The following is a 12,412-nucleotide window of genomic DNA, read 5'->3' as shown; positions in this document are numbered from 1 at the left end:
CGCCGCTCGGCATGGAGCCGCGGCCCCTTTAATTCCCCGCCCATCGCTACCGGAAGGGGGCGGCGCGCGGAGGCGGATTGGCCCTCGCCGGGACCCGTCCGCGGGACGCGGGAAAAGGGTGAGGAGGGGGCAACATGGCGGCCGCCACGGGGCCGGGGGCTGCGCCCGCGGGGGGGAACCGGGGCCCGTGCCGGGGTGCGGGGGGGCGGCGGGGCCGGGAAGGGGCTGGGAGCGGGGCGGGGCGGGGCGCTGGGTGCGTGAGGGGCTGGGGACACCCCGGGGGGTGGGGGGCGCTGGGGGCGCCTCGGGATGGGCCCGGCGCGGCGGGGGGGGATGATGTGGGGGGGGAAGGGGGGGTCCCTGCCCCACCCCGCGCTCCTGGGCCGGCGGTGCGGGGTGTGCGGGGCTCCGGGGGGCTGCGGCGGCCCCTCAGCCCGCGTCCCCCCAGGCCCCGCGGCGCGATGTGCTCCCTGGCGCTGTTCCCCCCGCCGCCCCCCCCCGGGGACGTCACCCTCTACGAGTTCGGTAACGCCCTGGTGTGCGGCCGCCTGTGCGAGCCGCTGCCGCTCGCCTTCCAGAGCCAGGTGAGGGCTGGGGGTCACCCGTCCCCCCGGCTGCTGGGGGTGTCCCCTCCTCGCCCCCCCCCCCCCCCGCTCCCACATCGCCGTTCGCTTTCCGCAACGGGCGAGGGGCGGCGGGGGCGGGGGTCCCCGCCGCCCCTGGTCCCACCGGCGCGCTGTCCGTGCCCGCAGCTGGCCGACCTGCCCGCCCTCAGCCTGCCCAAGGAGACGCTCAAAGCCCACGGCCGCCTGGAGCACAGCGCGCGCCCGGCCTTCATCCGCCACCGCGAGTCCCTCTGGAAGAGGTGCCTCAGCGCCTGGTGAGCGCGCAGCCCCCGTTCCCCCCGAAAACCACTCGCGCCGGCGAGGGGCCAAGCCAGGAGCTGCCTGCTCGCTCAACCCCCCTTCCCCTACCTGTCACACCGCCTCTTCGCCCTGGAGCGCGGCGGAGGCCTCGCCGCCCTGTCGGCGCTCACCGGTGGGCAGCGCAGCGCCCCAGTCCGAGTCCCCTGGGGCAGTTTTGGGGCGGGGGGGCCACAGTACAGCTGAGAGCTCAGCACAGCTGGGGGCAGGGCCGGTGGTCAGCGGCGACGAGGTTGTAAGTGCCCCCAGCTGAGGGGAGAGCTGCTGTGGAGTCCCCGAGGGGGATTTTGAGGGGACAGGGGAGGGGCTGGCCCGGGCTCTGCGTCGCCGGCACGCGGGGTGAGGGGCGCTGACCAGAGCTTTCGGCTGCAGGCGGGACGTGGGGCTGTGCGGGGTGCTGAAGGAGATCGCCAGCGCCGAGGAGGAGGGTGAGTCCGGGCTGCTTGCGGAGGATCTGGGGATCTCCCGCGTCTCTCTGTGCCTCACCTCGATCCGTCCGTTCCCTCCATCCCCTTTCCGTCGGTCCCGTCCCTGCCTGCGCTCCCTCCGCCCGCCGGGGCTCTCCTGAGGACGGCGGGAGCTCCGATCGTCCTCTCCTCCCCGCAGGGCTGCAGTGGGCGAAGACGGGCTCGAGCTACGCGCTGGCCGTGTGCCGCTGGCTCTCCTCGCTGCACGGCTCCCTGTTCCCCCACCTCTCCGTGAGTCTTTTCGGGGTTTAACCCTTGTGCTCGGGAAGGCAGGGCCGGCGCGGGATGTCCCGCGCTGCCGGGGCCGCTTTGGATGGCGGGTGAGGGCTTCCCAGCTGAAAACACGGCAAAGCATTCCTCCTGTGGTGCCCAGCTAAAAGCGCTGCAGGTTTCCCGCACAAGACGGAGGAGAGCGGGCGCTGGGGAGGTCTGGGGACAGCAGCTCCGGAGGGACTGAAATCGAGCTGGGGGGAGGAGGAAAGGGGGGTTTGGATGCTGGGAGGGTCCTCGCTGCTGTACCAGAGGCTCTCGCGTGCGCTGCTGGCTCAGCGTCGACTCTTCCCTCCCGAAGCTGAGCAGCGAGGACATGATCGCGGCGTTCTCCCAGGCGGTGGACTGGTGAGTCCTGCGGAACCCCGCGGCAGGGGCGGGCTGCGAGGACGGGGTCACCCCACTTTTTATGCGCTCAGCCTCCCTGTCAGACAGACGTCAGGGCAAATACCTCCCCGCGGCGCCGGTTTGGGTACGGCAGCGAGAGGCAGAGTGCGCCCCCGTGCGCCGCGCGTGGGGGAAACGGCGTTAACGTAGGCCAGGGCTGGGAAAACTCCTTCAGATCCTCACCAGGAGTGGGGAATTGATCGGAGAAAATGGTCCCGCTCAGCAGCGAGAAGGAAGTTTCATTTCGCTGGTGACGCTGGGAACCACCCTTGTCGGCGTGGGGGGCTGCTGGGTGGTCGTGCCCGCTGCCTGGAGCCCGAAACGCCGCCCCGTCCCTCCCTCCAGGGCGGGCTGCACCATCCGCGCCTTCGCCTGGCACCCCCACACCAGCAAGTTCGCCGTGGCCCTTCTGGATGACTCCATCCGGGTCTACAACTCCAACAGGTGAGGGCTGGGCTGCTCCGGGGCCCTGCCGCTTCTCGGGGCGGGGGGTGCCTCCGCAGACCCCCTGCTCCCCGCGTCGCCCTCTCCTGTCCACCTCCAGCGCGTTCCGAGGGTCCCCCGGCGGCTCTGCCCCGCGCCGCCCGGGCGTTCGCTCTCGCCGGCACCGTCCGTCCCCAGAACATCTCCAAAAATCTCCGGCCTCACTTCAGCTCTGGTTTTTCTTCCCCCCGCCGCTCCGCAGCTCCTGGGGGCGGCCCGGGTGCCACCCAGCCTGGCTCCTGTCACCCCCCGGCCGTCGCTGAGTCTCCTTTCTCCTCCAGGTCTCCCCGCTCCCCCCGGGCGTGTAGAGCCCTCCTCAGGAGAAGACTCTGCCGGCTGGTCCTGCAGCCCTGCCCGCGCCTCCCCGCCCGGGCGCTCTCCCCCAGCTGGGATTTCAAGCCAGCAAGTGCCATCTCCCACCCCGGGGCCGGGCGGTGGGCAGCATGGGGCGCGGCGCTTAATCGCACGAGGTGCGCTGCGGCACGGTGCGGTGTCACCTGGCTGCGATCTCCTCTGTCCCCCCTCTCCCGGGGAAGCAGGTCACGGTGGGGCGCGTCCTTCCCTTCCCTTCCCACTCAGCGCTTTTTAGGCTCCCACCGCGGTCAGAGCTGGAGAGGACGCTGGGCGACGGCGCGTGGCTGCGTGAGGACTCTCCGTGCCCCGTTCTTCCCCTTTGTCACGCTTCCCTCCTCTCCGGCAGCGCCACCATCCCCTCGCTGAAGCATCGCCTGCAGAGGAACGTGGCCGCCATGGCCTGGAAGCCGCTCTGCGCCTCCATCCTGGCCGTCGCCTGCCAGAGCTGCGTCCTGGTGTGGCACCTGGATCCCACCTCGCTCTCCACGAGGTGACAGCCCCCCGCGCGTCTCCCCGGCCCTGCCCTGCCTCGTTGCGAGCCCGCTGGGGTTGGTTTGGGGTTCGTTCCAGGCAGGTGCCCGTCCTCCCGCGGGACACAGCGCTGGTTTTTGGCGGCACCGCAGTGGTTTCTCTCTCCCTCTCCCTCCAGACCTTCGTCCGGCTGCGCTCAGGTGCTGTCCTACCCCGGGCACAGCCCCGTCACCAGCCTGGCCTGGGCTCCCAGCGGGGAGCGGCTGCTCTCGGCGTCGCCGGTCGACACGGCCATGCTGGTGAGGAAGAGGCGGTACCTCCCGGGGTGCTGCCTTTCGGGATACGGGAACCGTGAACCCGCCGCGGGGTCACCAAGGGACGGTTCGGCTGGGGACGGGCGGCGTTTCCTCGCAGGATGGATTGGGCGGCGTTTCCTCGCAGGATGGATTAGGCGGCTCCTAAATGGGAATTGGAAGCATCAGTCTGTGTTCCCCGATTCGCACGAAACCTCCCCCACAGCTGCGCTAACTGCTCGTTCTCCTCCTCCTTGTCCCCCGCTCCAGGTGTGGGACGTGTCCACCGAAAACTGTGTCCAGCTGCAGTGGTTTGGGGGCGGCGGTGTCACTTACTTGGCTTGGTCACCGGACGGCAGCAAGGTCCTGGCGGCCACGCCCTCCGCGGTGTTCCGGTGAGCTCCCTGCCCGCGGGGCGTTTTATTTCAGCCCTTGTTATCATTTTAATTCGCTCCAGAACCAACGGATCTGGATTTTTTGTGTCCTAACTGCTCCCGTTCCTACGGCGTCCGATGTGGTGGGGGGAGAAATGGAGTACTCGGGTCTGACGTCGTGGGCTCCTGCTGGAGCAGCGGAATTGGGGCAGATCCCAGGAACTGCTCATCCCGCTCACTTTGCTCTCTTTTCCAGAGTGTGGGAGGCTCAGATGTGGACGTGCGAGCGGTGGCCCACTATCAAAGGACGCTGCCAGGTGGGACGGAGACATTTCCCACCCATGCGGGGCAGGAGTTGCCTCGAAGGCCCTGGGGGCCAGGTTTTACTGAAAATCCCCCGTTTCCAGCCGGCTCCTTGCAAGCTGCCGCCTCCCCGGCCTGGGTAGCGGGCGCTAACGCGGCTCTGTGTCCCGCAGACGGGGTGCTGGAGCCCTGACGGCAGCCGCCTGCTCTTCACGGTGCTGGGGGAGTCCGTCATCTACTCCTTGTCCTTCTCTGAGTACCGGGGTGAGTCTGCCCGAGGCAAAGCTTTCCGAGAGCCGGCGGCCCGGGCGATCCTCTCGCTTTTGGCCGCAGCTGGGCTCGGCCAGACGGGATTTTCGGTTATTAGCTGCGGTTCCCAGCCTGGTGGGCGCGGAAGGACGGAGGCAAACGCAGGACGCGCAGGGGGAAGGGTGTCTCAGGGGTCTCTTGAGGCACAGAATCTCGGGGGGTTGAGTTTTTCCCCCCTCGTGTTGCTTCTTGCTCCAGGTAAAGTCACGGATGGTTTGCAGGGAAACGTTTCCCGTGGGTTGAAAGCTCACATGGCTTTTTTCCGTGGAGGCGGCCGGCGCTCAGGCGAAACCTCCGCCGTCCTCCGTGCCAGATGTAGGCAGGTGCTGCTGGGATAGCAGCACGTGGCTCTGCAGCTGCTCGGAGAGAAATTCCGTATCCCTCTGGAAATAAAAGCGTGCTTGGGGAGGGAGGTGACCCACGTAACAACTTGAGTAAGCGACAAGAAGTGACCAGGCTCTTGGTTTCAGGGGAGATGCAGGGGCAAGTGGGAGGCTCCAAAACAGCGTCCATCGTGGCAGATCTGTCCGAGACCACCTTCGAGACGCTCTACGGGGAGGAGAGGTGGGTCTGGCTGCGCCCGCTGCCCTAACGCAGGCGGAGGGGCTCCGTGATCCCCTCGGCAGCAGCCCCCCGGCGCTGGGGACGTGGGCCGGAGCGGGGGGATCTCACTGCCGCTCGTGCCGCTTTCAGGATCGGAGGAGAAGTCCACTCCATGGCGTGGGACCCCACCGGGGAAAGGCTGGCGGTGATCATCAGGGGTAAGAGGGAGGCGCTGCCTCCGCCCTGCCTGCCCCAGCGCCGGCCTTTGCCCGAAAACCCCGCTTCCAGCGGGCGGCAGGGGCGCAAACCCCGCTGGGGCGAGGAGCGGGGCTGGGAAGGCGGCACCCGCCCTCCGTCCTTCCTCGCTGTGACTGCTCCTCCGTATCCTTCGGAGGGGGATGTGTCCGAGTCGCCTCCCCGCCTCCAGTTGGATGAACGGCCTCTCCCAACCCCTCTGCGAGGTCTCCGTGTTCCCGCAGTGCCCGCGTTACGCCTGGAGCCCCGCTGGGCCTCTTGGCTCCGTTTTTTTCAGCAGCGGCCCCAGGGATAATCGAGCCATTCGGGCTCTCCTGGATGCAGCCGCTCCGCGACAAAGCGGACCTTTGAGGGAGCGCCCAAACGCGGTGCTGCCCTGCACGCCACCGGCAGGGAGACAGCCCAAAGCTGGGCCTACACTCAGCTTTTTTTTTTTTTTTTGCTGTGCTTAAAGCTGAGTGGGGAAGAAACCGAGTGGGGTGAAAATTTGAGGGGACCAGGACTCCCACAGCTGGCACCCCCCCGCCCTCTGCGTATCCGGGTGGGTTTTGTGAGGATCTCGGCGCAGAAACTGCGATGGGATGGAGAAAAAACCTTCCCGTGGGAGAGACGGGGCCCCGCGTCACGCCTTGCGGGCTGGGGTGCTCCCAAAGGAGTCGCCTGGCTTCTTGCTCAGCTCCTTGGCCAAACCAAGCGACCGAAGGGTCTCGGAGAGCTGCACCCCAGGCTCCCGCGCACCTCAGCGCAGGGAAAACGTGCTCCGCAGCCAGCTTCCCCCGACCTGGGTGGCCGCCCTCCCCAGCCTCCGCGGCGCCCAGCCGCTTTCCGCAAAAACCCGACCCCCGTGCCTGCGCTCCGGCGTTGAGGGCCCCGGCTGCGCGCCCACGCCGTCCCCGGAGACGGGAAATCCTCACTGCTCCTCCTCTCCCTCCCGCAGGGCATCCCGACGCTGCCGGCAGCCAGACGGTCATCGCCGTGTTCCGCACCCGCAACAGCCCCGTGTTCGAGCTCCTGCCGTGGTGCGTGGCGGCGCGGCCTGGGGTGGTTTTGGGGTGGCTGAAAAGCAGCGATCCCCCGGGGCGCGGTGGGAAGAGCGGGACCCACCTCGGAGCGGAGCGATCTGCCCTCCTGCGCTCCCGCTTCAAGCCGTTTGACCCCCAGATCCGTTGCGTTTTGGCCACGCTGTCTGTTGTCCACCTCAAAACCCGTTCCTGGTGCATCCCGGCAGGGCCCAAACGTCGCCGTCCAACCACAACCTGCCCGGAAAGCGCCGCGGGTTTTGCCGCTGTGCCCGAGCGCTGCCCCCGCGCTTGTGCCGTAACCGCGGCTTTTTCCTTTCCCCGGCAGCGGTTTCCTGCGAGGCGAGCACGGCGCGCGGCCCCAGCTCGTCGCCTTCCACCCCTGCTTCAAGAAGGGCGCCCTGCTGACCGTGGTGAGTGCCCTTCCCGGTTTCGGCGGCAGCTCCGGGGCAGATCGGGCCGGTGGCCGGAGCAGCGGGTGGGAAATCCTCCCCGGCGAGGGCGGGGAAGGTGTCCTTGCCCCGGCGTCACGGGGACGGGGTGACGCTTGGGCTGTCATCCCCTGTACTCCTCTGCCTCCTCACCTCCTCTTCCTCCCTGCAGTGCTGGTCCACGGGGAAGATCAGCCACGTCCCCTTCTTCTTCGTGAGCGCCCACATCCCCTGCGCCAGCCCCAGCCGCAGCCCCGTCACCGTCCTGGCCAGCGCCAGTGTGCGGGAGCAGCCCCTGTTTTCGGAGCTGTGACAACACCCGCGTCCTCCTCGAGAGCCGGCGCCGGGACGCTCCCTCCGTCATCTTCCTCTGGGCCACGGCGTGGCCTCGGGGTCTCGCAGCTCGCGGGGCTGTTGCTGTACGATTAAACCCGGCTCTTCCTCGCCGCTGCCCCTCACCTCTGCACCTGGCTCTCTCCTTGCCCTGAGGGGGGTGAACGTTTCGGGGGGAGCAAGTTCTGGGAGCCCCGCGGGTCTGCGTGTGCTGCCGGGGTGCCGCTGTTGATTTTTGGCGTCAAAAAAAATAGCTCTGGGTGAACCTGCGGGAGAAAACCCATTCCCAGGACCTTAGATCCGGTTTCACGAAGGCACCGCCTGCAGCGCTGCGTGTGCTGCGAGCCCTCGGCGGCCCCCGGGCTGCGGGGGGTTTATTTTGGGGTTCAGAAGGGGAAGGGGAGGGCAGAGGGGGGCTGAGGGGTCCTTGGCCGCAAGCGCAGCCTCTGGGCTTTGCTTTGAGGGGGGGGGAAGGACACCCCCCCGCCCCAGAGTGAACCAAAAACTCGAGTCCATAAAAACCCCAACGGCCCGGCTGGGGCTGCGGCGGGGCGGCGAGGGGGCGGGAGGCCGCGTGCCAGCCCCCGGGAGCCCGGCCCGTGCCAAATCGGTCCCGGGGAGCAGATGGGCACCCCCCCGCCCCGAGCAGGGATTAAGGGGGAGGCGGGGGGGGGCAGCGTGGTTAAACCCCAGGATTACATGCGGTTAATCCCCGAGATTACGCCGAAATCGCTCTGCTCGAGCCCGCGGCGCGGAGATGATGGGGCCCCACTCCGCCCCGCGTCCTTGGCTCCACAAACACCCCCGGGACCCCCCCCAAATCCCCCCCAGAGGCACGGGCCAGGGACAGCCCCACGCGGGGGCGAGGACGGCAGCAGCCGGGGCTGCGCGGGGAGCGGGGGCGGCAGGAGGACGCGGGGTAAAAACAACGGGGTACGAACCCACCGCGGGACTGGGGGGGGGCTGCACCCCCTCGGGGCTCCCCAGTTTGCTGCTGGTGATGGCTGGGGCCTCAGAGGACGGTGCTGAGCGTCTCTTCCTCGCCCTCCTCCTCCTCCTCCTCGGGGCGGGGCGGTTGGCAGGGCAGCGCCCGCAGGTACTCGAGGTGCAGCCGGGTCTCGGCGCGGCTCCTCCGCACGTAGCGGCCCACGTAGAGCAGCAGGGCGCCCAGCCACGCGCCCACGGCCGCCAGCACCGCCGCGTCCGGCGCCCGCCCCCCGCCCCCCGCCAGCGTCTCGTTGCGGCCGCCGGCGGGGGGAAGCCCCGGGGGGGGCCCCGGCGGGCACCGGTAGCCCCGGGGGCAGGCGGGCAGCCCCAGCGCCAGCAGCAGCAGCCAGGCTGCCCGCATCGCGCTGCGCTGGAGGCGGGGGGGCCGCGCGTCCCCCCCCTTCCTTCGGCCAGATGCACCGTTTCGTGGCGGGGGGGGGGCAGCGGGGCGCCTCGGTTCCGCTCCCAGCACGGGGCAGGGGTGATGCCTGAACCCACTTCTGCCCCCCAGTTCACAGCCCTGTCCCCTCCCAGCACCCCAAGGTCGCCCCCCGTTCCCCACGCTGCCTGAGCAGCGAATGCACTGGGAGCACACTGGTTTTTACTGGTGTTGGGAACCCAGAACAGGAATGGGGGGGCAATCTCCAGAGAAATGGGGCTCGCACCAGTCCAGCGCCGGGACTGGGAGCGGCGACACCCGCCCAGGCCGACAGACAGCTCGGCGGCAGCGTCCCGCTGCGCTCCCATTGCGTGTGCCGAGCGCGGACGGTCTCGGCCACCCCCAACGCCAGTCCCTGGAACCCACCCCACGCTGGGCAAGGGGTCTCTTTCGGGGTGACCGTGACGGGGGGACTCATCCGCTGCACGCTCCCTCCTCGTGCCGCTGCGCCAGCGTCCGCCGCGCCATCTCCAAGGCCCCCTCCCGCGTGCGGTTGCCTCCGATGAAGCCGCTGGCGTGTACGAAGACGCAGCCGGGGATGCCGGCGAGCTGGGACAGCGCCTCGTCCCGGACGCCTCGCCAGGGCTCGGGGAGAGGGAGGCTGCGGGGCGGGGAGGGGGAGGCGGCGGGTGAAAACCTGCCCCCGGGGTGGGGGGCACGCCGCCGCGGCGGGGGGGGACGCGGTTCTCACCGGCTCTGGAAGGTGTGCGGCCCCGCCGGGACGCTCTGCACCCGCCACTGCCCGCCGCGGTCGGGGAAAAGCACCAGCTGGAGGGGCCGGGGCAGCGCCAGCTCCCGCTCCAGGCGGAAGACGTGCTCCTTCCAGGGGCAGCCGCCCTGCGGGAGCTCCAGCACCGCCCCGCTCGCGTCCACCTGGGTGCGGGGGGACGCGCTGGGCACGCGGGGTCCTGCCCACGCAGCCCCCGCGCCGCCCCGTGCCTCAGTTTCCCCGCGCGCATCCGCGGCCAGCTGCCCTGCCCGGCCCGCGCGGGGAGCTCTGGGGGTGCGCGAGTGCGCGGGGGACACTGGGGTGCGCAGGGGGATGTGGGGGCGCAGGGGGATATTCGGGTGCAGGTGGGGCACGGGTAGGGATACGGGCTGTGGGGTACCCGGTCACGCGGGGGGATGCGGGGAGCAGAAGGGGGGGCACACGGCCGTGCGTAGGGATACGGGGTGCAAACGGCACCCTGGGCCGCGCAGGGAGGTTTACGGCGAGGGAGTCTGGCCTCTTCTCACCCCGGTGCTCCCCCCAAAACGTTCAGACCCCCCCTGAGAACCGGTGGGTACCTCAAAGCGCCGCCGGACGGCCTCCTCCACCAGCGCCCGCGCGGGCAGCCAGGCGCGGTGGTAGTAGTCGAGCCGGTCCATGAATTCGCTCCCGACCAGCTCCATCGCCCGCTTGAACCCCGCCTGGGGACGCAGAGGAGGGTCAGCGGCGGCCCCGGCCCTACGCTGTCCCCCCCCCCACCACGTTCTCCCCCTCCCCACCTCGGTGTCCTGGTCGGGGTCGTTCCAGCGAGGGTTCAGGTGGCCCACGCGGGCGCTGAGGGTGGTGGTGAGGGCGTAGCGGGGCTCCCCCTCCGCCTGCGCGATGCCGTTGTCGATGGCATCGATCTCCTCCACAAAGTTCTCGTACAGCTGGGGACGGAGCAGGGGACAGCGGGGGTCAGCCCAGGCCGCAGGCCAACGGCGCACCAGTAGCTGGAACAAACTGGTCTCCCTCTTTTACAGGGTCCGCACTTCCGTGGGGTGACCCCTGCCCAAGGAGAAGCCCTGGGGAAAGCTGAGCTGCGCTGGTGGGGTTACAGCCTCCTCCCAGTTCCCCCAGTACCTTATCGTAGAGCGCCGTCACGACGGGGCCGTCCTCCGGCTGCCCTAGGAGCCCCGCGAGGATCTGGGAGCCGAAGTGGCAGTAAACCAAGCCGGCGCTGCTCAGCTTCGTGGTCCAGGGCTTGTCGGGCCGGAGGCTCCGCATGGACTGCGTGAAGGATCTGCAGGGCCGCGGGGTCAGCCCCGAGGGACCCCCGGCCTCTGGGGGACCCCGGCGGCGGTGTGGGGCTGTGGGGGGGCCTCACCTCTGGTGATGGTCGTAGCGGTGTCGCTCGGGGTCGTACTCGCCCCCTACGTCCACCACCACGTCGCACTGGGCCAGGCGCTGGGGGTCCCGGGTGCGCACCACCTCCGCGTCCTGCCGAGGTGGGGGAGTGAGGGCGGGGAGGCAGGGTGGTCCCCCCAGGAGCGACCGGGGACCCCCTGAGAGCTGCCCCTGGGGAGACCGGGGACCCTGAGGAGGGACTGAGAATTTAAGCATGGCCCCCAGGCGACTACGGACCCCAAAGGGCAACTGGGGACCTAAGGGTGGCCCCTGGGTGGCACCAGGGACTCCCAAGTGATTCTGGGGACCCCAAAAACGGCCCGCAGGTACAACTACGGACCCCAGAGAGGGACTGGGAACCTAGGGATGGCCTCTGGGTGGGACTGGGAGCGCGAGGGGCAACTGGGGACCTAAGGGTGGCCCCCGGGAACCCCAGATGGGTCTGGGGGCCCGAAAAATGGCCCGCAGATACAACCAGGGACCCCAAGGAGGGGCTGGGGACCTAAGGGTGGCCCCTGGGTGTAACCGGGAACCCCGAGAGCTGCCCCCGGTAACGGGGGACCCCGAAAGGGGACGGGGCGTCTACGGGCGGCCCCGAGGAAGGACCTGAGGGCGGGCAGGGGCCGGGGCACTGCCCGGTGCCCCTGTCCCGTTGCAGGGGTCCCGGGAGGGGGCCGGCCCGGTTGCAAGGGAGGGCCCGAGGAAGCCGCAGCGCCGGTCCCGCCGCACGGTGCCCCGGGCCGTACCCGGAAGCGGGGCAGGAGGCGCAGCAGGTAGCACGCCAGCACCTCGTCGCAGTGGAACGTGCCGTCGTGGGTGCCGATTCGCGGGGCGGGCTCGGGCCGCGGCCGCTTGGACCCGACCCCCGCGCCGGTCCCGGCGCTCACGGCGGCGGCCATGAGGCGGGCGGCGCGCAGGGCGCTCCGCATCGCACCGCGCATGCGCAGCCTGGGCGCCACCGTACCGCGCATGCGCGGCGTCCTCTCCCCGACGCTTCCCTACTGCGCATGCACCAGCATCTCCCGCCCACCTGTCTGGTGTACAGGCGGCGCATACGCCCGCCCCGCCCGAACCCTCCCCGCCGCTTTGCGCATGCGTCGACACCGCCCGGACCGCGCACGCTTGCCCCGCGCATGCGCCAGCCGCGCCCGGCTTCCACGCCTCCGCCCCGCCCAGTCCCCGCCCTTCTGCCCTGCGCATGCGCCAGTTCACCGTGGGCCCCGCCCCTTCACCGCGTGCTTGCGCCACCTCACCCCCCCCCCCCTCCAGGCACACGCCTCGGTGTGATTGCGCATGCGCCGCCTCACCCCGCCCGGCCCCGCCCGGCCGCGACTGCGCATGCGCTCTGCGGAGAGCCGTGGGGGGCGGAGCCGAGGCGGAGCTTCCTGGGGAGCGCGCCCCCGGTGCGGGGGTGGTACGTGCACGAGCACGCGTATGGACACGGGCACGGGCACGGGCACGGGCCAGGGCCAGGGCCACGGGCACGGGCACGGGCACAGCCTCCTACGTGGGCCCTCGTACAGGGCCTGCCCAGCCCACACGCCCCCCCCCCCCCCCCCCGCCCCCCCGCACAGCCACCCACGGTCCCGCGCAGCCCACGCGGGGACACACGGACACGTGCACACCCCCCCCCCCCCCCCAAAAAAAAAAGCAAAACCAGCCCTCGCGCTGTTCCC

The 12,412-nt window shown here is 70.4% G+C and overlaps 2 protein-coding genes across 3 annotated transcripts; one reads left to right on the top strand and one right to left on the bottom strand.

Moving 5' to 3' along the window:
* Nucleotides 1-145: 145 nt before the first annotated feature.
* AAAS (aladin WD repeat nucleoporin) lies at nucleotides 146-7,340 on the top strand. 2 transcript variants are annotated; one of them, XM_086768716.1, is made up of 18 exons: nucleotides 146-195; nucleotides 449-584; nucleotides 753-880; nucleotides 1,296-1,351; nucleotides 1,530-1,621; nucleotides 1,962-2,008; nucleotides 2,393-2,491; nucleotides 2,812-3,000; nucleotides 3,231-3,374; nucleotides 3,534-3,654; nucleotides 3,919-4,043; nucleotides 4,279-4,339; nucleotides 4,499-4,589; nucleotides 5,105-5,198; nucleotides 5,328-5,395; nucleotides 6,370-6,451; nucleotides 6,780-6,864; nucleotides 7,055-7,340. In XM_086768716.1, exons 2-18 carry the CDS (start codon nucleotides 462-464, stop codon nucleotides 7,193-7,195), a joined length of 1,746 nt encoding a protein of 581 aa, XP_086624842.1. In that variant the 5' UTR covers nucleotides 146-195; nucleotides 449-461; the 3' UTR covers nucleotides 7,196-7,340. The 2 variants fall into 2 exon arrangements, with proteins under 2 accessions (XP_086624842.1, XP_086624843.1); XM_086768717.1 differs by lacking the exon at nucleotides 2,812-3,000.
* Nucleotides 7,341-8,781: 1,441 nt separating this feature from the next.
* MYG1 (MYG1 exonuclease) lies at nucleotides 8,782-11,677 on the bottom strand. The gene is made up of 7 exons (XM_086768742.1): nucleotides 11,483-11,677; nucleotides 10,717-10,829; nucleotides 10,473-10,632; nucleotides 10,130-10,279; nucleotides 9,929-10,051; nucleotides 9,333-9,514; nucleotides 8,782-9,242 (listed from the first exon to the last, which is right to left on the bottom strand). Exons 1-7 carry the CDS (start codon nucleotides 11,675-11,677, stop codon nucleotides 9,056-9,058), a joined length of 1,110 nt encoding a protein of 369 aa, XP_086624868.1. The 3' UTR covers nucleotides 8,782-9,055.
* Nucleotides 11,678-12,412: the final 735 nt, after the last annotated feature.

Source organism: Chlamydotis macqueenii, chromosome 29, assembly GCF_036417535.1.
Source record: "Chlamydotis macqueenii isolate bChlMac1 chromosome 29, bChlMac1.mat, whole genome shotgun sequence".
Classification (NCBI taxonomy): domain Eukaryota; kingdom Metazoa; phylum Chordata; class Aves; order Otidiformes; family Otididae; genus Chlamydotis; species Chlamydotis macqueenii.
Note: the sequence above shows the minus strand (reverse complement) of the source record. Positions and strands in the feature narration are given on the sequence as shown.